This window comes from Oryctolagus cuniculus, chromosome 7 (genome assembly GCF_051225735.1).
Source record: "Oryctolagus cuniculus isolate XC-2025 breed Fujian yellow rabbit chromosome 7, ASM5122573v1, whole genome shotgun sequence".
Classification (NCBI taxonomy): Eukaryota; Metazoa; Chordata; class Mammalia; order Lagomorpha; family Leporidae; genus Oryctolagus; species Oryctolagus cuniculus.
The window spans coordinates 146,710,771-146,733,994 of NC_142873.1; the positions used below are offsets into that span (position 1 = coordinate 146,710,771).

The window sequence follows — 23,224 nt, forward strand, 5'->3', positions numbered from 1 at the left end:
AGGGGTGGGGGGACCCCCACAATCCCCTTGAGAAACACCCAGCGCCCAGCCCCACCTCACCTGGAGAATTACGTCCGCAATGAGCTACGGGGAGTGGCTGCTCTGTGTGTGAGGGCCACGTGCCAGAACCCGAGGACCTCAGAAAATGGAACAGCTGGGGAGAATTCTTATTTTTCTTCCTCTTATCAATAACGTGTTTCCATGTTTGTCAAGGTTCTCTCACGTCTATCTCACATCAGTTCACGGCAACTGTATCATAAAATAACACGAGGCAACACATAGCTGTTAATGTGTCAAGGGAAGCACTAAATACAGTCAGCTACAGTTTGGTCCAACAGCAGGACTTTTATTTGAACAGAACCCTAAGTTCTGTCGCAGCCCTAAAGCACTGTATGAATTTAAGAGGGTGGTCCTCTGGCCTACTGGACTACTAACGCTTTGAAGACAAGGAGCATGTCCTATCCTGTGGCCTCCACCGTACCCTGAACACTGCAGGCCTCCAATGAACTGAATGGGCTAGTTTATGTTCACTGATTAATTTACTCACTCAACATTTATTCAACACTCACTGCTTACCCTGTGTTAGGCTCTGATTTTTAAAAAATGACACTGAATTGGGGCTGGCACTGTGACATAGTAGGTAAAGCTACTGCCTGCAGTGCCAGCATCCCATATGGGCGCCGGTTCGAGTCCTGGTTGCTCCACTTCCAGATCCCGCTCTCTGCCACGGCCTGAGAAAGCAGTAGAAGATGGCCTGAATACTTGGGCCCCTGCACCCACAAGGACGATCTGGAAGAAGCTCCCGGCTCCTGGCTTCAAATCAGTCCAGCTCCAGCCATTGTGGCTATTTGGGGAGTGAACCAGCGGATAGAAAACCTCTCTCTCTGTGTTTCTGCCTCTCTGTAACTTTGCCTTTCAAATAAATAAATCTTAAAAAAAAAAATTACACTGAATTTTAACCTTCAATAATATTAAAAATCCCCATTCCTGCTTCCTTTCTCTTATTAAATTGACTAGAATAATATTTCCACAGCAGGTTTCAATTTATGAACGATGGGCATATATCTACATGCAGATAACACTAACATAATGAGGGGCTGGCACTGTAGGGCATCAAGTTAACACCCTGGCTTGAAGTGCTGGCATCCCATATGGGCGCTGGTTTAAGACCCAGCTGCTCCACTTCCAATCCAGCTCTCTGCTATGGCCTGGGAAAGCAGCAGAAGATGGCCCAAGTCCTTGGGCCCCTGTACCCATGTGGGAGACCTGGAAGAGGCTCCTGGCTTCAGATCGGCACAGCTCTGGCCATTGCGGCCAATTGGGGAGTGAACCAGCAGATGGAAGACATCTCTCTCTCTCTCTCTGCCTTTTCTCTCTCTGTGTAACTCTGCCTTTCAAATAAATAAATAAATCTTTAAAAAAAAAAAAAAACCACTAGCATAATGTCTAATGGGGCTGGTATTATGGCGTAGCGGGTAAAGCACTGGTCCATGTCCCAGCTGCTCTACTTCCAACCCAGCTCCCTGCTGATGGCCTGGGAAAAGCAGCAAAAGATGGTCCAAGTGTTTGGGCCCCTGCCACCCATATGGGAGGCCCAGATGAAACTCCTGGCTTCAGCCTGGACCACTGCTGGCCACCGTGGCCATCTGGGAAGTGAATCAGCAGACGGATTATTTCTCTCTCTCTCTCTCTCTGTAACTCTTTCAAAATAAATAATCTTTAAAATATACATAAAATGTCTAAAATTAATTTGCCTTGTATCTTGTCCCTGAAAGAGAATTCCAACAACACAGCCGTGACACTGACAATGAATGACATCATTTGACAATCACCTCAGTAACAGTTGCTGGATTGGAGCCCATGGAGCAACAGGACTTTTTTAGGCAACAGCAAGCAACAACTGACCCCTGTTTCGATGGCTCATCTCTTAGTTTACGGCTGCACCAATTCTTACAGTCTTTCCTGCCTCCTTAAAGAATAAACCACAAGTGTTAAAACTGTGACAGCAACAACCTAGTAATATTTACCAAGCTATAATTCATAGTTTCACAAACTGTACATATCTTCTTTAGTCCTCAAAACTCATTTAACTGGTGTGAGAACGGGGGCTCGAAGCTGTGGCTGCCCTGCCCGTCCCAAGTGGCAGAGCTGGGATCCTGAGTCTGACCCCGGGCCTCCGGAAGCCTGCAGTCCAGGGCTGTCCGCTCCACAGCTGCCTCCTTCCCACGCCAGCGCTCACAAAGTTGTACAGACTGAGAATCGGAAAACGGTAAGTCCACCAGGATTATGCTACGAAACAGTAGACAGTGCTTATCAAAACTGTCAACACAGGACCAGAAAAACAACAAAGCTCTCTGTTTAATGAGACTAAAATTGGCCAGATGTTGAGGAAGAAAATGGGCCCTAGATGGTGTGAAAAACAATTTAGGACAGACTTAAATGTGATGATCAACAGAAATTTGATATCCGTGAATCTTCAAATATCCTAATTTATAACTAGCCTACTCACTCTGTTTGCCTAAGAAATAGATGGAAATTTTCTAAGTATCTCCTTAAAAACAGAATTGGAAAAAAATACATGATCTTGTTCTTTAGTCCAATACTCCATAATATGAACTAAGAAGCAGAAAAGCAAATTGACGTGTTCATGTGATATACGATGCTCCAACCAGAAAACACAGGTAAAATATTTTTTGGTCTTTTCATCAAGATTTTACTTAAAGAAGGCCAAGCTTAGGAGGGCAAATAGAGCTGAGGGCAGAAATACTGTTGGTTTTTGAAAATTTCATAGATGGACCTCAACAACTTGCATAGTGAACTTAGGGTAGGAAGACTCACATTCCAAAAGCCACCAGGAGAGTAACAGCCCTCGATTAGACAGCGAGTTCACTGCTTCCCACCGCTCGAGCACGTGGCTTCTATGCTACAGGTAGCAAACTGAGTCTATTTGTTCAAGTACAAAGAGAAGTTGAAAACACGGACAACACAGGACTTGCACATCATCTCGGGTTCCCGTGAATGGCCGCCGTGCACACACAGCAGTCCTGAGTCTACCAACTCTGCCGCACACTCTTCTGTCCCTGTGCCACTATTAACGGTTTGATTGCTCAAATCTTTTTTGAGGTGGGTGGGGAAACCCTTTTCTTTATCCAAGGAGATCTATCTATCTATCTACATAGTGTAACTTGCAGAGACCTCCTTTCCACCCATTAGGTCTTCAGGAAAAAATACTTTTGCTGTTGCGGTCTGAGTTAACATCGGTGTGGCTAACTCAGCGCAGATCTTGGAGTGTTTTCCCCAGTCATTTGCTCAGCGGCTACCACAGGGCCTGACACACACACGGCGTGTGCAAGGGCAGAGCGAATGAATGACTCCCGTGAGCTGCAGCCCCTAACAGAGCGCACAGCCAAGACCTTTGCACTTTTTCTTGACGCTTTTACCTGAAGTTAAAAACGGAAAAACGCCAGTGTTCACATGCGCAAACACCCCACGCGTGTAAACAAACAGCACGCCCGGGCCGGGCAGTCCTGTTACGGCGAGCCGGGGTCCCCCGCGTCCGCACACACTTCTCCGAGCCCCCGCGGCCCACCCCCAGCACTCGGCGAAGCGCATGTCCCCACGCCGAGAAGGCCGCTTTGCACACCCATCACCTCTCCCCCGAAGTCACCTCCTCAGCCAGGCACGTCCCATTCAGAGCGCGCACCGTGAGCAGCCCAGAAATTAGCAGCCGCGCACCAAGTCGGCTTGGGGAAGCCACCGACGTCCCTGCGCTGCCCCATGAACCTGTTGTCCTCCTCGGAGGACCGAGTGCAATTTCTATTTAAAGGGACACTGCTTTCCTTTTGGAGAAGAGAGGGGGGAAAAAAAAGACTTTGGAGAAAAGCTCTCGGAAACCGTTCGAGGGGACTATCTGCTCGGAATGGTCAAAATACTGTTCGCCAGGAGACTGAGTCCCAGGGCAGGATTTCGGGGCGTCAGCCCCGGGTGCCAAGTTTGAGGTCCCATAAGACAGGCAGAAGGCGAAAGAAGGGGCGGCGTGGCCGCCACCCAGGGGCGCCGGGGGGCCAGGGCTGCCCAACTTCGCCAGCTCCGCACCCCCCGTGCCTAGGGTCCACGCGCGTCCGGGCTCAGGCCAGCGCGGAGAGGCCCCCCGGGCCCGACGGCGCGGGCCGGGGGCTGCGCTGCGCCGGGCGGGCAGGGGGCTCGCCGCCCCTCCCCCCGGCGGGCCCGGGCGCCCCAACGGCGGTGCGGCGGCTCCTCGGCCCGCGCCCGCCGCGCCCTCCCCACGCCCCGCGCCCCCCCGGGCGGACCCCCGGCGGGCCGGCTGGCCGCTCCCGGGGCAGCGCTCGCCAGCAGAGCCCCCGGCGCGGGCGTGCGGCCTAGTCGGGGTTACATAACGGGGCCGGGGCCCCTCCGGAGCGGCGGGGGACGCGGGGCCCGCGCCCGGCGGAGGGGGCGCCGCCGCTCACCTGCCGTAGATGCCCTCGGTGATCCGGTTCCGCTTTAGGGGGCGGCGGAGCTTACTGCAGTCGGCGTTCCGCCGCTTCATCCTCCCGCTGGGGGGCCGGTGCCCGCGCCGCCCTCGCCGCCGCCGCCGCCGCCTCTCGCCTCAGCCGCCGCCGCCGCCGCCGGCCCGCCCCGCGTCGGGCCTGGACTCTACCCCTGGGGCCGGTCACACAGACATGGAGCCAGCACCCGGGGGGAGGGGGTGGCACGAGGAGGGGGGGCTCAGAGCCTCCTCCGCCTTCGGAAACAAAGAAATGACAATTCCGGGGCCCGCCCGCCCAGCACCAGCCAGCCTTCTGCCCCGCCTCCTCGGCCCCGACGGACGGCCCGCGGGACCAATCGAAGACGCCGGTAGGCTGCCGATGGCCAATCCGAGGGCCCACTGGAGCAAAACGGACTCTAGAACCCGCCTCCTTGAAGGACGGAAGAATGCGCCAATCATTATGGTGTCTGGACCCGCTGAAGGGCCTATCAGAAAAGAGTTAAATAGAGGCTTATAAATAGGCCCTATAAATATAACATCCTATATTATGCGTTGTTGCGAAGATACGCTTCAGGGTTTTGGGGTTGCGTGTGTCACTGTGTTAGAATCCATTCCAGAGCACGCCGCGCCGAAGGGCAGAGTGGGCTCTCGCCCAGCAATGGGATCCTGAAGCCCGGGCGTGCGGCGTGTGGGGTTTCTGCGCTGACATGTGCTTCAGCCCGTTGCGTCATTATGTAAGGGAGCGTCCCGGGAGCGGCGCCGGGGCCCTCGCTGCGCACGCCGGAGCGCTCGGCCAGCTCGGCCGCGTCAGCGCGCGGCGGGGGTACGAATGACAAAGCAAACCCCACACACACGGACACACACCCTGCCAGCTTCCCGCGACGTGGTGACAGCGCGGCGGCCAATCGCAGGAGGCGCGGGGCGGGGCCGCCGCGGTTCCCGCCCCCGGGCGCTGCGTCACGGGGGGCGTGGCCGTGGGGCGCGCGACGTCGCGCGAGGCCGCCGGGCTGTGCGGGGCGGCGCGGCCGGGGCTTCCACGTCCGCAGGCCGCGTTGGGTCCGCGGGACCTGTGAGGGCGCCGCCGCCGCCGTCGCCGCGCCTCGTCACTGGGGGCGTGCCCGCCCCGGGGCGGGGACCGGAGCCTTGGCTGGGCTCCTGTGAGGCCGCGGCGCCGGGCCGGCGACCCTCCACCCGTAGTAGCGCTGTGCTGGGCGACTGGCGTCTCTCCCCGTTAACGCCCCTGCCATGCACGGACGGCGGAGCAACCATCAGAAAGGACCGCCAGGATTCTTGGCAGAGGGAGCTGGGGACATGCCGCCTAGGAGCCGGAGAGCCTCGCAGCCTCCGCACGACTGCTGCTGGCGTCCCGTTGCGTTGCCCTTCCTCGCACTTCCCCCACGGATGACATTACTGTACCACAGGGAACAGGGGCCGAATGGCTGTGAAGTCCCGCCTCCTGTTCTCCGGCGTACACAGCGTCTTTCCACGGTTTTGCCCCGTCCGTCACTGCAGGGCATCCCAGCACGTGGCTTGACCAGATTTCCAGCAGCGGGGGGGGGGGGGGGGGCAGTTCATTTTCCAGGACATTTTTCAAACTTCCTGGGGAGTAGATGGACGCGGTGGACCTTTTTCCCTTATGGTCACCCCCGTATCAGCACCCACCCCGGAAGGAACCCGAATCCCAGCTGTTCCTTTCTGCTCCTTACAAACCTTCAAAGGTGGCCCAGTGCCTGGAATAGAAAGCACATTCTCTTTAGTGCCGAGTCCAGAGCCGGTCGGGTGCGGCCCTACCCTCCTCTTCCAGTGCCCCAGGCCTGCTCACTGTCCTTAAATCCCCTGCAGCTGTGTCTCCCTCCTTCCTGCCTTTGTCTCTGCGGGTGCTGTGTCTAGCATGGGGTGTCCTGGGTGAGGTGCAGCCATCCGCCTGGACCAAAAGGTCCTTGGGAACCGCATCCATTGCCTGTGGAGATGCAGTTGTAGAAAGATGGCAAGAGTCCTGCTTTTTGAGACCGGGGTTGAAATTCCAGCTTGGCCACTGAACTAGATCGGGCAAGTTCCTGAGTCTCTCAGAGCCTCCCCCCACACACACCCCGCCCTGCCCCAGGTTGATTTGAAGGCTTGGAAGGTAATGAGCTTCCTGAGCCAGGTGTACAGTAGCTAACAGTAAGTAACTGCTGTTCACGCTGGGCCTGTTTCTTGGCCCTCGCTTCTACTCTGCTACGTTGGTAGGGTGATGTTGGGTAGTCAAGAATAGCAAACTCTGCAAGCTTGGAGCTGCACCAAGGCCAGCCCATCCCTGGGAAAGGATACGGGCAGAATGCTCTGCTCGGAGCAGCAGGAAGGCACAGCTGCTGCCGAGTCACACTGGCTCCTGGAGGAAGACGCAGGAGGGGCCCGAGTTATCCGGAGGCCTGGATGCGCTAGGGAGGACAGGTACGTGGTAAGGTTCTGGCTCCAGACCCTGTGGGGACCCCAGTCCTGCGTATCCCTCATGCGCATAACTGCAAGGGACAGAGTGGCTGAGACCCCCGCCCCCGCCTCCGTGGTGTCTCCCACTCCCTGCCATGCCCCTGCTGTCTAGGTCAGGGCCCTGGCACCCTGTGGAATGGAGAGGTGAGTGATCCAGAGGACAGATGAGCAAGGCGCTGGGGACCTGTGCCAGACTGCTGAAGCTCCGGGTCTAGCCTGTCATCAGATAAGAGCTTGACAGGGCTGAGGCGTGGAATGGCCCGGAGCGGTCGGAGGGCTGGGTGCTGGGAGCAGAGGAAGTGCAGTCTGAGTGAGGCCCGGAGAAGGAGCCGTCCGATCCCGACACCAACCCACGGTGTCCCCGGTGGGATCACCTGCCTCCCCCGGGTCTAGATCAACTCTGGAGATGATCCTAGCCCCGTGTTCCCGCTCAAACAGGTCACATTGGCTCCACTTTATAGATGAGAAAACTGAGGTTCAGAGAAAACAAAGCCACACAGTCGGCAGAGTATAGCAAATGAGCCCAGGCGTGAGCTGAGCAAGTTCAAGCCTCGAGGCTCAGGCGCGTGCTGTGGATGTTAGGGGTGTTGATCGGGCGCTTGTCTGGGCATGGCCTTCTTGCCAGGAGCCCAAGAACAGGCCAGAGTGCAACTGCCCTTCTCCATGGCCCTCTATTCCCCTCCCACAGTCCCAGCTGCCTTTTCCCTACGCAGCCTGGCCAAGCCCTTTGGGCTGCAGCCAAGCACCAGCCTCTCCCTGCTCAGCCCCGCCGTGGCCCTCGGGGATTCTAAGGGGGAAGAGGAGAGCCCCCTGCTCCCCATCCTGCCACTCCAGTCAGGAGGCGGCGGAGACCTGCACTGGCCATTCTACAGACGAGTAAGACGAGGAAGGGAAGTAAGTAGCTCTCCTTCAAAAGGCCAGGGCCCAGACAGGAACTGAGGCTTGTCCCCCGCTCCTGGGACTTTCTGATGAGCCAGGGGTTGGGATTGACACTTGGGCTTCAGCTCAACTCAGCAGCCTGGAGGGAGATCACCACATCCTGTTCTCCAAATAAGGAAATGTGGGTTCCACCTCGGTCCGCAGCTTCAGTTCCCTCAATCGCAGGAGGGCTTTGTTCCTGGCCTACACCAGTCACAATCCGGGTGGTTTGGAAACAGCCCTACAGTTATCCTACGAAGAGGGCTGGTTAAGGAAGCTGCCGCACACCCTGGCTGTGGAAGCCCGCGAGCACCCTGGATCACAGTCCCTGCTCCGAGTCCCATGCATTTGCTTTAAAGCTCACAACATCCTATGAGCTTGAGATTATGACAACACCGTCTTCCAGATGAGAGAGGCCCAGTCATTGGCCTTGTTCTCTCTGAGCCTCAGTTTTCTCATCTACGAAGTGGAGCCAACATGACCTGCTTATCATGGGAGACACAGGGCTAGAATCATCGCCACAGGTGATCGTGACTCAGGGTGGGCAGGGGATTCCGCCAAGGACACCGAGTGACAGAGACCTCTGACTCAAACCCCAGCAGGCTGCTGCCAGAGTCCGGACTCCTAACCACTGTGCCGTATATAATGTTGTAGAGGAGCTGTCCTGGCCTGTGCTGTACCATCCCATGTTTGCAGGGAAACAAACGAGGCCTAAGCCAGAAAACCCCTGAAAGGATGCACGCACAAAACGCAGCACTGGTATTCGGGATGGAGCACCGCGGGTACTTGACAGAAGCCGTGTGCAGCTTGGAATTTTCAGAGTTTTCTGCAGTCAGTGTGCCAGGCCTGTGTGGTAATAATGATTGCTAACGTTCATGGACTATGCTCAGTGCACAACCTCATGTTAGCGTCACAGCCCTGGGAGAGTAACGCTGTACACATGAGAAGTTACGCCCTGAGACCCTGACCACCTTCCCTGAGGTCCTGCCAGCTAATTAATTGCACAACCAGGAGTCGAGTGCAGGTGGCCGACTCCCAGGCTCATGAGTGTTCAGTGAATGAAGGCTCGGCTTAGCCACGCTTTAGCCAGGTGTGCCCCGAGCAGAGCAAGATCATGCCTTGGTGGGGACGAGTCTCAGGGAGGGGAGGGAGGACCTGCCCACCGCACTGCTCCCTGCCTGCTTGGCTCAGGGCGGAAGGTCGTGGCGGGCGTTCCCACCGAGCCCTGGTCTTGCAGAAAAGGCCGGGTGAAATCCAGCTCAGCGCGCGAGTTTCCTGGCAGGCATTGCCCTGCGCAAGCTGCGGGCTCCCTGGCTCGGTTCGCCACACCTGGGGAAAGCCTGGGCCCTCACGCTGCCAGCCAGAGTCGCAGAAGCCCCTGCCCGCCTGCATTTCTGTAACACCAGTTGCCAGATGGGCTCTGTGTTTGCAGTGACCCTGCGAGGGAAGCAGGTCGGGTCATCTTGTTCGACCCACAAGGAAACTGACTGAGGGTTGATTAGTACCCTGGGAGGCAGGGTGGCAAATCGGTTAACAGCACAAGCTGTACTGACAGGTGGGTGTCTGGGTTGGGTCCCACCCAGGTCCCACCCTGCCCTTTATTAGCTGTGTGACCTTGGGGACGTGCATGACCTCTCTGAGCAGCAGATTCCTCCTTGTAAAACAGTGGCAATGATGCCTGTGGCCACAGGCTCGGGGGAAGGTTACATGAAGTAATGTGTGCAGGATGCTTGTCTGGTGCTGGGCGTTGCAGAAATGGTGGCTGTTATTCATCCAGCAGGTATTTATTGAGCACCTACTATGGACTGAGCACCACAGCACCCAAAACTCCCTCAGACGCTGCAGAGAAGACAGACAATAAACAAACATTCAAGTGACAAATGGCGGGGCAGGGGGAGGGTGGCATTATGACACAATGGGTAAAGCTGCTGCCTGTGATACCAACACCCCATATGGGCACCGGTTCGAGTCCCAGCTGCTCCATTTCCAGTCCAGCTGCCTGCTAATGCGCCTGGGAAAGCAGTAGAGGATGACTCAAGTGCTTGGGCCCCTTGTACCCACGTGGGAGACACGGAAGAAGCTCCTGGCTCCTGGCTCCTGGCTTCGGTCTGGCCCTCTACTGGCCTTTGCAGGGACCATCTGGGAAGTGAACCTGCAGATGGAAGACTCTTTCTCTTTCTCTCTCTCTCTGCCTCCTTTCTCTCTGTAACTCTGCCTTTCAAATAAATAAATAAATCTTTTTTAAAAAAAAACTCCATGTCGGGCTCCCAAGTCCTGTGCCGGGGGCTGTCACCACTTTGGGAGGGGACGCAGAGACGGGGCCTTCGGCAAAGGTCAGTGACACTCGTGCCCCAGGCAGCGTCCTGGATGCTCTGCATGGAGGCGGCCCGAGGTGGGGGGATCTTCAGCCCGATGCTGGGCCAGGACCCGTCTGGATTTTTCCAGAACTGAATGAATTCAAGCCATTTTTTTCTTCCCCCACCTACCTTTAAAAAATGCTTAGAAAAAAGGGGATTTAAATACGGATTGAAACATAAGTCATTGCAGCCTTGTAGCCTGGAGGGCAGCTCTTCCTGGGTCTGGTCTGCAGACTCCCTGGGGCTTCTCGAGTACCTCGCTGGCATTCATTCATTCATTCATTCGTCCGTTCTCTCTTGATCAATTCATTCTTGTCGGGAGCCTGCGGGTGCACAGACCCCGGTGAGCCTCAGTTTCCCCACTTGTGAAGCAGGAGTGCTGACCCATTCGCTGTCTTTCCTACACGGACATGGTGAGGATGAGCTGAAGGACCAAGTGACACAGTGTTATCATGTTTGGGTTCGAGGGGGGGGATGCCCCCTTCACCGTGAGCTTGGCAGGAACCGTATGGAAAATGTTTGTTGGATGAATGAATGTGGGAAAAATGCACCCCCTCCCGCCGTGATCACGGGCCCTGCACGCTGGTGTTAACTCGACGGACAGGCCTGCAGAGCCAGCCTTGCGGCCTGAGATAAGGCCCTTGGCGGGTGTCTCCCCTATCGCTCCCGCGAGTGGGCGTGGGGAGAGGGGATGCCTGCTGCTGGTGGAGCCCAGCGCGGACAGATGCACCATGGGCTCGAAGTACCCGCGCTCTGTCCGGGGCTGCCTGCCCCCCTGGGCCTTAATGCTGCAGGGCGCCCTCGTCCTCATCTTCTTCTTTTTCACTTCCTATGACACTTCCTCAAAGGATCAGAAGAAGCTCCTGGGGACCTACCAAGGTGAGGGGCCCCTGGGGAAGTGGGCACGCAGGCAGATAGCAGGGGCTGGGGGCCAGCGAGGTCTGTGGTTCCCCAGGGGCGTGGGTGTTCCTTCCCACAAAAATCCCCGCGGAAAGGGATTCACCCAGCCAACGACGCATGCTCTCCTGAGGAGCAGCCTGGGCACACCTCTGCCGCGAAGCCTGCCTTCATCTGTCAGTGCAGAGGGAGGGGCGGCCTTTTCCCGTTCCCCGAATTCCCTGTGCCAGTGGTTCTTTGTAATGCTGTGCTTCTGTGTGCTCCCCCCAACTTCACTCTCCTTAGCAGCAAGGAATTGTGGGTTGTTGTTGGGGGTTTTTGTCGCCATTCTTGGTCTCTCTTACTCATTTCTCTACCTGTAGCCTGTTACCCGGCTCCGCCCCCTTCTCAGAGGCTGGAGTCTGCATCGGGCCTGCAAAGCCAGCGTATGGGGAGGGGGGGAGCGCTGTAGAATGCTGCTGGTGATGTTATATGCAGCTAAAAATATCCCCAGACTGTGATGAGGACACTGTGAAACAGACACATGGCCACAGTGTGAGACTGGGCTTCCACAAAGACTCGGGCGTCTCAGTACACTGCTGCGTCATCTGTGGTCACGGGCAGACTGCGTGACGTCCGTGGGAAAAGGCTGAAACCAGGTTGGGCATAGCTGAGTGCTTGCTCGTTCCTAAGTGATGCTAATGGCCTGGTCACCTGGAAGCAAAGGGAAGGCCCCTGAGGGCCATGATGGACTTAGGGAGCCCCTGGCCTCAGCGCCAAGACCTGGGCACAAGCCTTTTAAAAGATGAATTTATTTGAAAGGCGGGGGTGGGGGAGAGATCAAGGTCTTCCATCCCTGGCTCGCTCCCCAAATGGCTACAATGATCAGGGCCCAGGCCACACCAAAGCCCGGGGTCAGGAGTTCCATCTGAGTCTCCCACAGGAGTGGCGGGGGTCCAGTGCCGGGGTCGTCTGCTGCTGCTTTCCTGGTATGGGCACATTTTTAATCCATTTCAATTTCCTTTAATTCTTTTGATCCCAGTCCAATATAGTTCAATGCCTGCGTTCTTGCACTTCTCCATTCAACCACGTATTGCATCCAACGTGGGGTTCAGATGCATGACCATTGCAGCTGATGTTTGCTGGGCACTCACTGTGCACTAGCTACTGTTCTACACGCGTTCTGTGGAACCCTCACAACAACTCTATGAGGTAGCTACTCTTTTGATCTCTGTTTTCCTTACGAGGAAGCTGGGCACGTGGGCATTGAGCAATCTGCCTGAGGTCCCTCAGCTGGCAATAGCCTGGCAGATTTGAATTTGGACCTCCTGGCCCTGGCTTCTGTGCACTCAGCAGTTACGCCTCATGGCTCTTTCTCGAAGCAGAGTTGAGTCACTGGTCATACAACCAGTAGGCGGAGGAGCCGCCATTGCAACCCAGCCCGACGCTGTGCTGCTCACCAGTGCGAAGTGTACTGGAAGCTCACTCTATATGGAAGCACAGCGGAGGCCTACAGCTCAGGCAGGGGAGGCGATGATGCTGGAGGGCCGGGACTGCTCAGCCAGGACCCGAAGGCTCCATAGGAGTGAAAGCCAGCAGCAGCCATGGGCACGCACACTGGGAGGAGCCTGGCTGGGGTTTACGCAGCAGGGTCACCGGAGTATAAAGCTTTGGAAAGTGGCCAGTGGACAGCAGGCTGTTGGGCTGAGTTTGACCTGCATTCTGCTGACCCAAGAGGAAGTTAAGGGACTGAGTTTGGGTCATAAAGAAAGCTGCTCTGGAGCTGGTGTAGGTGATGTGGGCAGGGGCAGAGAGGGCACGAGGCCAGTGTGGGGGCTGTAGCCTAGCATCAGTCACTGGACTTCAACCTGCGGTGAGTGTGCACGCAGCACATTTCTGGGTTACACGCAAGGACTACCGCAGTCATATACATATACATATACATATACATATACATATACATATACATAGGATTTAGTTACTTATTTGAAAGGAAAAATGACAGAGAGAGAGAGAGAGAGAGAGCGAGAGAGCTCTTCCATCCAGATTCACTCCCAAAATGGATGCAATGGTCAGGGCTGGGCCAGGCTAAAGCCAGGAGCCAGGAAGAGTATCTGGGTCTCCCACGTGGGTGCAGGAGCCCAAGCACTTGGGCCATCTTCTGATGCTCTCCCAGGTGTGTTAGCAGGGAGCTGGATCAGAAGCAGAGGAGCCAGGACTCAAACTGGCACTCTGAAATGGGATGCTGGTGTCGCAAGTGTTGGCTTAACCTGGTGTGCCTCCATGCCGGCCCCTGCAGTGATGTGCTTTGTACATGATAATGCGTACACACAAATCAGAAAACTCCGAGGAGATCAAAATGACAGAGATTTTTTCCCATCACTAGTGGCGCCAGGCAGTCTCGGGGTGAGGTCCGCGGTTGCTGCTGACGATACAGACGTCTCATTGTCAGGTGTGTCTGGACGGATGCTTTTTTTTTTTTTTTGGAAAGATTTATTTTATTTATATGAAAGACAGAGTTACAGAGAGAGAGGTAGAGCCAGAGAGAAAGAGGTCTTCCGCTGATCCATTCCCCAAATTCCGCAATAGTCCACTCCCCAAATGACTGCAATGGCCAGAGCTGAGCTGATTCGAAGCCAGGAGACAGGAGCTTCTTCCAGGTCTCCCACGTGGGCTCAGAGACCCGAGGACTTGGCCATCCTCCACTGCTTTCCCAGGTCACAGCAGAGAGCTGGATCGGAAGAAGAGCAGCCAGGACTCGAACCAGCACCCATATGGGATGTCAGTACTGGGGCTGGCACCTTAACCCAGTGCGCCACAGTGCCAGCCTGCGGACTGATGCTTTTTTTAAAAAATATTTATTTTATTTATTTGAAAGACAGAGTTACAGAGAGAGGTAGAGACAGAGAGAGAGGGCTTCCATCCTCTGGTTCACTCCCCAGATGGCCGCGACGGCTAGAGCTGCGCCAATCCAAAGCCAGGAGCCAGGAGCCTCCTCCGGGTCTCCCACATGGGTGCAGGGACCCAAGGACACGGACCATCCTCCACCACTTTCCCAGGCCACAGCAGAGAGCTGGATCGGAAGAGGAGCGGCCGGGACTAGAACTGGAGCCCACATGGAATGCCTGCACCTTGGGCCAGGGCTTCAACCCACTGCGCCACAGTGCAGGCCCCTGACTGATGCTTTTTTTAACCTTGAACGTGACTGACATGGAGCTTGCCCACTGAGACGCATGGCTGTGCCCTTCACTTTCTGTGCACTTGCCGCCTCCAGGGTCAGTTTTGCCTCCACTCTGGGTTTGCTTTGCAGGAGTTGCTTAAGCCGTTAGTCTGTTTTGTGGGAGTTGAGTTCAACCTTGATAAATGAATCAGGCAGTCTACTTAATTTAATCCAGTGCATAAGCTACAATAAATTGTTCAACCTTGCCACATCTAAAAAGAAATGTTGGAGACAGCCACAAAACTTGACTAGAACGTGACTATCTGGACGAACAGGAATGACTGTGGACTTGGTTAGGTGTGGGAGAGGCACAGTGGCTATTTTCTAAGGCCCTGTCTATTAGAGAAGCCTACCGAAATGGCGGGGGGGGGGGGGGGGGGGGCTGGCGTTTGCTTCAAGCCAGGAATATGAAAGGGGGGAGAAAAGGATAAAAAAACTAAACAAAGAAACAAAAAAACAAGATTGGCCCTGTGAAGCATTTGGCAAAGGTTGGAGACGAGTCCGGGGGGTCATTGTGCTACCTTCTCTGCTTTAGTGTATACTTAAAGGTTTCCATAATGGCTAAGTAACTTTTATAAATTCTACCGTGAGTTGCAGCCTGAAGAAGTACTTGCCAGGGGCCCCCAAAGCAACGGGACCTCGGGCTGCCTGGTGTTTGGAGCAGCGTGGGGAGGCTTCTGGATTAACGTGAATATCGAACACCTCGCAGGGTCTCCAGCGGCACCTCGAGAGACAGATGGCCTAGGTCAGCAGTTCCCCACTCAAGGTTCCCTGGCAGTTACTAGAAAGGCAGAGTCCCAGGCTCTAGTCCAGGCCTCCCGATTAGGCCACCTGAGGGTGGAGACTGCACAAGAAAGCTTGGGAACCGCTGAGCCGGACTGATGGAGGCTCCCTGCGCGCCCTGTTAGCTGTGAGCGTGAGCACGTGGACGAACTGCTCAGCTTCTCCCCGCCTCCAGGTCAACTGCTGCCGTTTGGCGCTAGTATTTATCTCACTAAGTGCTGGAAGGACTAAAAGAGTTAACACACATAAAGACTGACAGTATTAGTTTTTGTTATTAATAGTCTTTAAGTTCTTATTTTTTAAAAAATATTTATTTATTTATTTATTTGAAAGTCAGAGTTACACAGAGAAGGAGAGGTAGAGAGAGAATCCACTGGTTCACTCCCTAACTGGCTGCCACGGTCAGAGCTGCGCCTATCCGAAGCCAGGAGCCAGGAGCTTCTTCCAGGTCTCCCACACGGGTGCAGGGGCCTAAGGACTTGGGCCATCTTCCATTGCTCTCCCAGGCCATAGCAGAGAGCTGGATCGGAGGTGGAGCAGCCGGGACTCAAACCGGTGCCTATATGGGATGCCGGCACTGCCAGTGGTGGCTTTAACCGCTACGCCACTGCACCGCCCCTAATTTCTTATTTTTTAAATAAAAATCAAGCTAGAAGTGCTAATATTCTAGAAACTTCTTTAGGTTGTGTTGGACGCTTCTTGTAGTTTGTGCTCCTTGCTCTACTGACTATTGGGCTGGAGGACTTGAGATGGAGGTCAATGGGCAGGGGCAATGGAGAGAAGCAAGGAGTTCAGGTTCCAGAGATATTTAGGGGATAACATCAGCCGTTCTTGGTGAAAAGGAGGGTGGCGAGGAGGATGGCTACGGGTAGCAATCTGGAGAATGGCAGTGCCAATCCCTGAGATGAGAGGCCCAGAGCAGGGGCAGGTGTGGGCTCAGTGAGCAAGGGCGTGGTCCTTGTGGGCGTGGAGTTGAGATGCCTAGGAGGAGCTCAGGCGACACAGTGTATCAGTTCCCTATTGCTGCATAACAACCACGCCCAGACTCAGTGACTTAAAATAGCAGCTCTTTAACTCATTTGTGATGGTGACTCTGGGTTCAGCAATTGGGCTGGGCTCAACTGGGCGGTTCTTCTGTTGGGTTTGCCTTAGGGATCTCGCTGGAGGGGGATGGGTTCAGAGGGCCTCATTCTCGGGTTTGCAGTTGGTGCTGGCTGGCCGCTGGGCACTGTGGTTCCTGCAGCCGACTCCCACAGAGAGAGGGCAAGCCCAATATGAAGGTGCTCTTCTAGCCTCTGATTGTAGCTTGTTTACTAATATTCCATTGGCCAAAGCCAGTGACTCTACTGGAAGGCATGATTCAATGGGGGCTATTACTGAAACAATCTGCCACACAGAGCCTGCCCTAGGGCTACCAAAGTGAGGCACCACCCTAAGTCCTGTGCTGTGGGTGCCACCAGCTCTCCCTGTACCTCTCAGAGGCAGGGAGAAGGGCTGTGAGACGACACCTGCCACATCTCAGCCTTGGGCCGTCCCTTTGGGAAATCTCGTTCCCTTCCCAAGGGAGGGGGAGTGTGGAAGTAGGGACTGTGGGATAAGACACAGGCAAAGTCCATGCGTGGCTCCAGCCTGGGGCCACAGACGTCTTCCCTGCTCAGTAGCAGGGAGGCAGTGTAGGGGTGCAGGCCAGAGCCTGGGGGGTGGAAGTGGGATTGGCTTCAGAGCCATCGGTGCTGAAGTCTCTGCAGGGCAGACAGAGGGGCAAGAACAGAGGGGTTCACAAGTCCAGAATGGCTAGGGGAGCAGACTGTGGGTTGGCACGGCAGGGTGCGGGGGCTGCAGGCTGGTGGGGGTGGCAGCATGGTGGGGGCTGGAGGCTGGTGGGGGCTCGAGGCTGGTGGGGGCTGCAAGCTGGTGGGAGCAGCTGCCCGTGTGGATGGACACGGGAGATCAAACTGCAGTTATCCAAACTCTTTGCAAGTGGACAGACAGGTCTGGAGAAAGCCCAGTCTTGCCCAAATTCGCACAGCTAACAAGGACGGGCACAGGGTGACATTTCCAAACCTCGCTCTGCATCCAATGCTGGGCAAAGGGATTTGCATGCTCCGGTGAGCTCAGTGTTCCCCACAGTCTTCGGGGCAGGTGTCATCGTTTCCTACTCTTTTTACAGCTTAGGAGGCTGGGACACAGAGCTAGAGCCAGGCCCTGACCCTTGACCATCTGACTCAGAGGCCTGTGGGCATCACCATTACACCATGGGTGCTGTGTGGGGAGGCAGGATGGCACAGTGGTTAAACCCCAGTAGTCAGGGTTCAAAACTTCCTGCCATCGTTTCAAGTTGTGTGACCTGGGCCTGCCTTTTCCTGTCTGTAAATCGGGGATAATAAATTGTACCTACTGCATAGGTTGCTGTGGGTTTAGGCTGGGAGCCATTGGAACAGGGCTGGTGGGTGCAGGGTTCCCTCTAGTGATGCTAATTATCACCTCCTCGGGTGCTGGACTGCAGGTTAGACTTTCTTACTGCAAGTCATGGGGCTTTCCTGAATTTTGCCCGAGCCTGCCTTAGACCAGGAGACATCCCCAGCCCAGTCCTTGGGGGCCCAGGGCAGGCGCATCCTCTTCTTATCACCCTGAGCACCTTTGTCTCCTGTAGCTTATCAGACGGGGCAGGCTCTGGGAGGCGGGAACTGAGGCCCATGGGGAGTCCCTGAGCTGGGCTGTGGCCCTGATGTCTTGGGGATAGGAAGTGGGTGGATGCAGGGGGTGAGGGGCCAGGGAGCCTGAAACCAAATGGTATTTGCTGAGCAGTCGGGGTGCCTGGGCTCTGCCAGCAGCTCCTGGACACTGCCGCCTCATTTCATCTTGCTGGCTGAGGCCCAGTTCCTCCGATGGACAGTGCGGGCCCTCGACGAGGAAGGCCCTGGCCCCCCTGTCTGGGATCAGGGGCAGCAGCTACACCCTGGATCCTGACTTTCGAATCCTATGGTCCCCCTCTACTCTTAATCTGACGCCTCTCCTCCACCCATCCTCCCACTGACCCTCTCCTTGGAATATTCCAGAATATAAGGGCCTTCGAAAGTATCAAGTCCAACTCTTACAAGTTACAGATAGGGAAATTGAGGTCCAGAGAGGTCAAGGCACTCGCCTAAGATCCCGTAGGCTGAATCTGAGTCTCTCAAGTTGGGTATGAAGTCGCTATTAGCCGCAGGCCTCACCACTCCCACACACACAGTGCATCTTCATACACCTGTTTCCTGCTTGGCTCCTCATGGGCTCTGAGCCATCCCAGGAGGCACCTGGGGAAGACAGCACCCTCCCACTTCCATTCCTAAAAGGATGCAAGGAGGAGATGGAAAAATCCTTGAGCTTACTGGAGAAGGCGCAAAGACTTGATGCCCGCTCTGCACCCACTGCCCAGATCCCACGATTCCCCGGGGTTCTCAGGGGCCTCCTATATCCTGGTCTTATAGGCCAGCCCCCAGGTGCGTGGTGTTTTCAGCAGGCGTGGACTAGAACAGCTTGTGTCAATCAGAGGAGCTTCCAAGACCCCGGAGGGCTCATAAGAGCTGCCTTGTGGCCAGCAGTGCTGGTGCAGGAGGTGGGGCAGGAGCCGTGCTGGTCCCGTGCTGGTCCCGTGCTGAAGGGGAGTCACCACCGGGCACCCCCCGAGCGCTGTCTGTGAGCCAGGCACTGGCTGAGCTCTGCGGTAGGCAATGATTGCCTTTATGTAGCTGACAAGGAAAGTAAACAATGCGCACCACAAGCGAGGGCCCAGGGCTATGGGCGAGAAGCACACTAACATTGGTGTTAAGTCAAAAATGGCCGCCAGTTAGCAATTTAATAAAGTTTAGCGTAATAGAAAACCATAGCGCCGGGGTCTGTCAGAACTCGAAGCCCCTGCGGTGTTTCCTTTCCTTCCTTCCTCCTCTCCTTCCAATTTGTTTTATTTGAAAGTCAGAGTTAACAGAGAGAGAGAGGGAGAGATCTTCCATTTACTGGTTCACTCCCCAGATGGCCACAGTGGCCAGCGCTGGGCCAGGCACTAGGAGCTTCATCCAGGTCTCCCAGGCACTTGGGCCATCTGCTGCTGCTTTCCCAGGCACATTATCAGGGAGCTGGAGCAGAAGTGGAGCAGCTGGGACTTGAACTGGTGCCCACATGGGAAGCTGGAGTCGCAGGCAGTGGCTTTCCCTGCTGCACCACAGCGCAGGCCCACCCTCTCCCTCCTCCCCCTCCTTCTTTGCTAAAGTTGTTTACTGTCTGTGCTGGCTGCTGAAACTTTATTTTATTATTATTATTATTTTGACAGGTAGAGTGGACAGTGAGAGAGAGACAGAGAGAAAGGTCTTCCTTTAGCCGTTGGTTCACCCTCCAATGGCCGCCGCGGCTGGTGCTCTGTGGCCGGCACACCGCGCTGATCCAATGGCAGGAGCCGGGTACTTCTCCTGGTCTCCCATGGGGTGCAGGGCCCAAGGGCTTGGGCCATCCTCCACTGCACTCCCGGGCCACAGCAGAGAGCTGGCCTGGAAGAGGGGCAACCGGGACAGAATCCGGCACCCCGACCGGGACTAGAACCCGGTGTGCCAGTGCCGCAAGGCGGAGGATTAGCCTATTGAGCCACGGCGCCGGCCTGCTGAAACTTTAAACACCAACAGCAAAAGTAAAGAAATCTCCCACATCCAGAGATAATATCCATGGGGAAGAAAATAAAAATCCTTCCAGATCCATCTTTGGCGTCTATACATGTGTAAAAATAGTTGGTGTTTATTGCAAAATAGTTGTTCCTATCCTGAGCAACTCCACGCATTTGATTCTGGCACCCTGGTTGGGGACAGCAATTTTCCCATTTAGCAGATGGGACCGGGAAGAGAGCAGACATGAAGGCACTTGTAAAAGTTCCTGGGGGGCTGGCGTGGTGGCGTAGCGGGTAAAAGCTGCCACCTGCAGCACTGGCATCTCATATGGTCACTGGTTCGTGTCCCAGCTGCAGCACTTCCAATCCGGCTCTCTGTTGTGGCCTGGGAAAGCAGTGGAAGATGGCCCAAGTCCTTGGACCCCTGCACCCGCATAGGAGACCTGGAGGAAGCTCCTGGCTCCTGGCTCCAGATCGGCTCAGCTCCAGCTGTTGCAGCCACTTGGGGCGTGAACCAGTGGATGGAAGACCTCTCTCTCTCTGTCTCTGCCTCTCCTCCTCTGTAACTCTTTCAAATAAGTAAATCTTTGGAAAAAAAAAGTTCATGGGAAAATGGGATTAAGAGATGCATTTAACTTGGTGCAAATACATTTGAAACCCATGTCTCGTTTTTCCATAATACCATTTCCATGAATGTTTTGGGAGTTTCAATCCTGGCTGTATGGGCTGGGGCAAGTTCCTGAATGCTCTGTACCTCAGTTTTCATATCTGTAGGATGGTAACAGTAACAGCACTCACCTCAAAGAGTGGCTGTGAGAGTGGGAAGAGAGTCTACGCCAAGTGACCAACCCAGGGTGGCACATGGTGAACGATGAACAAATGCAGGCTGCTACTGAGGCTCAGAGAGGTTGAGGAAGTAGACCAAGGTCACACAGCTAGGAAGTGCCACAGCTCTGACCCGAACCCAACTTTGTGGAGGTCTGAAGCCCAGACTGCTGAACACCTTTCCTTTCTTTTTCTTTTTCTTTTTTTAAAGATTTTTATTTATTTATTTGAAAGAGTTACAGAGAGGGAAAGGCAGAGAGAGAGAGAGATCTTCCATCCGCTGGTTCACTCCCCAAATGGCTACAACAGTCAGGGCTGGGCCAGACCAAAGCCAGGAGCCAGGAGCTCCATCCGGTTCTTCCACGTGGGTGCAGGAACCCAAGCAATTGCTGGGAGCTGGCTCAGAAGTGGAGCAGCCAGGACTCGAACTGCCCCATGGGATGCCGGTGCTGCAGGGGGCAGCTCAACCCACTAGGCCACAGCATCGGCCTCTCTTTTTTTTTTTTTTTTTTTAAGATTTATTTTATTTATTTGAAAGGCAGAGTTACACACATACACAGAGGTGGAGAGATCTATCTGCTGGTTCTCTCCCCCAAAGGCCACAACAGCTGAGGCTCGGCCAGGAGTTTCATCCAGGTCTCCCACGTGGGTGCAGGGGGCCAAGCACTCGGGTCATCTTCCACTGCTTTCCCAGGCCATTCGCAGGGAGCTGGATTGGAAGTGGAGAAGCCGGGACTCAAACCGGCACTGCAGATGGCGGCTTCACCCGATAGGCTCAATGCTGTCCCCTGCTGACCGTCTTTCAAAGCCGGATTCAACCCGAACGCTCCTGTTTCCCTTCTGCTGGTCCTCTCCTTGCCAGCAGCTCCGTCTGCCCGTCCACCTAGCTGCCTCGGTTACCTCTGCTCTGGGGCCAGGAAAGGTGAGGGCCCCCCGGTGGGCCTGGTGTATAATGCTGCCTGCCCCTCCACCCCCACCCCAGGGCCCTGGCAGCAGGTGGTGAAGGCAGCCCCGCCGGGGGTCTGCCTGGGGTGTCACCAAACAGGCAGTCTCAAGTGGCAGTTGCTCAGAGGACGACATGTGCAGGAGACGGCAGGAAGGCGCTGTCCCCCAAAGAAGGCGCTGTCCCCCAAAGAAGCCGCCTCCCCACCCAGCAGGCGCCAGGGCTTTTGCAGCAAGGGTTGGAGGAGCACCCAGGATGGAGACGGGGGCGGGGCCTTCCTGCTCAGGCAGCTCTCACCCAGGCAGGTTTGCCCTGCCCTGGTTGGTGGAGGTCAGGCCCCCCCTGTATGCAACGTGGCAAGATGAGCTTCCCTGGAACGGCTCTGGGAAACAAGCTCTGATCACACTGCTTCCAGATGCTCCGCCCTGCTCCCGGGCCCCGCTTAGCCTCAGTCCTCCATTCTGGGATCAGATGGTGCCTGCGGGAGCCCTGGGCCCACCTCTGCTTGCTCTTGCCGTGTGACCTGGGCCAGGTCACTGAGTGTCTGGGCTGTGCGGGACCAGGGGGCTGAGCCCGATGTCCCAGAATAGCAGCAGCAGGGACCGCTCCTGAGTGGCCACTCTGTGCCCAGCACCAGCCCCGAGGGCTCCCCGAGCTCATGGCATTGTTTACAGACAGAAGAGGCCTACAGTTCCCGGGCTCCAGTGTGAGCAGGGCCTTGGCGGACGCACTTCGCCAGGGCGCCAGCTCCCACATTCCTCACCTCCACCCTGCACTGCAATCAGAAAAAAGGCCATGGAAGGATCTGGAATGGCCCCTTCCAGCAGCCATTCTGCGCAACTCTTGGCTCACGGCCCTCCCTCCTCCTGCCTTGTCCTCCCCGTGCAGTGGTCCAGGACCTCTCGGTCATGGCGGCCCTCGGCTTAGGCTTCCTCACCTCATCTCTGCGAAGACACGGCTGGAGCAGCGTGGCCTTCAACCTCTTCCTGCTGGCCGTGGGCGTGCAGTGGGCAGTCCTGCTTGATGGTTTCCTGAACCAACCCTTCCATGGGAAGGTGTCCATCAAACTGTCCAGGTAACCGTAAGATGGCCCAATTGCTTTTGGGTACTTGAGGGGATAGGAGAGCCAAGAGGGAAAGTTCTAGAAGAGCTGCCAACAATGTGGTGCTACAGTTGGGATAGACTTAGACAAAAGACTACGCATAGTTCACCTGGCCTGTAAGTGGAGCTGATCCTGCATTCTGTCTGACAGCCCTCTTCACTGAGTTCACCGGTCAGGGCCCAGGGGAGGGTGACAGCCCTCCCGGGGGGCCTCCCTGCTTTGATTCTCAGTTATGATTTTGTGACGTTATGCCATCAATGTAGGTTCATGGAAAAATCAAGAAAAACATATTAGACAAAGAGAAACAGAGACCACACCCAAAGAGACAGCCTCTCTTAGGAAGGATGCTGGGCCCGCGGATGCTGGCGGACAAGCGCTAGCGCCCCCCCCCGCCCCCGTTGCTTCCCTTCTGTGGCCTTTCATCTGCTCGGGTAGGGGAGGCCAGTGCTGAGAACCAGCAGAAGGGACCCCCGGTGCTGGACGGCCGCGTCACGGCTGCCAGCCTGGCCGATGGGCACACGGGGACGCATGGAATTTGCGCACACATCAAGTGACATCCTTTTAACAAAGGCGTTGGCCCCTGACAGGAGGAACGCGGTGAAGTTTTTC

The 23,224-nt window shown here is 55.7% G+C and overlaps 2 protein-coding genes and 1 long non-coding RNA gene across 8 annotated transcripts in view; 2 read left to right on the plus strand and 1 right to left on the minus strand.

Moving 5' to 3' along the window:
* Positions 1–4,809, minus strand: part of MACO1 (macoilin 1) — a 78,160-nt gene extending 73,351 nt beyond the window's left edge. The window contains exons 1-3 of one of the 4 annotated variants that reach the window (XM_089301338.1): positions 4,470–4,607; positions 1,833–1,969; positions 61–249 (exon numbers count right to left, since the gene is read on the minus strand). Coding sequence is in view for 2 of the 4 variants with exons in the window: in XM_051856658.3 (XP_051712618.1) it covers positions 4,470–4,549 (80 nt within the window). In the remaining 2 variants the exon portion in view is untranslated. Of the gene's footprint in view, positions 1–60; positions 250–1,832; positions 1,970–4,469 lie in introns of all 4 variants that reach the window. The other 3 variants (XM_089301337.1, XM_051856658.3, XM_089301339.1) reach the window with 3 other exon arrangements.
* A 1,975-nt stretch (positions 4,810–6,784) lies between these two features.
* On the plus strand, positions 6,785–9,742 carry LOC149125793 (uncharacterized). Its single transcript, XR_016211227.1, has 2 exons — positions 6,785–6,922; positions 9,654–9,742. It is a non-coding gene; the product is annotated as an uncharacterized LOC149125793 (long non-coding RNA).
* Positions 9,743–10,928: 1,186 nt separating this feature from the next.
* LOC100342463 (RH-like protein) overlaps positions 10,929–23,224 on the plus strand; it is a 35,043-nt gene continuing 22,747 nt past the window's right edge. For 2 of the 3 annotated variants that reach the window (XM_089301340.1, XM_089301341.1), the window contains exons 1-2: positions 10,958–11,112; positions 22,402–22,588. In XM_089301340.1, coding sequence (XP_089157466.1) covers positions 10,965–11,112; positions 22,402–22,588 — 335 coding nt within the window. In that variant the 5' untranslated portion in view covers positions 10,958–10,964. Of the gene's footprint in view, positions 11,113–22,401; positions 22,589–23,224 lie in introns of all 3 variants that reach the window. The other variant, XM_002715970.6, reaches the window with a different exon arrangement.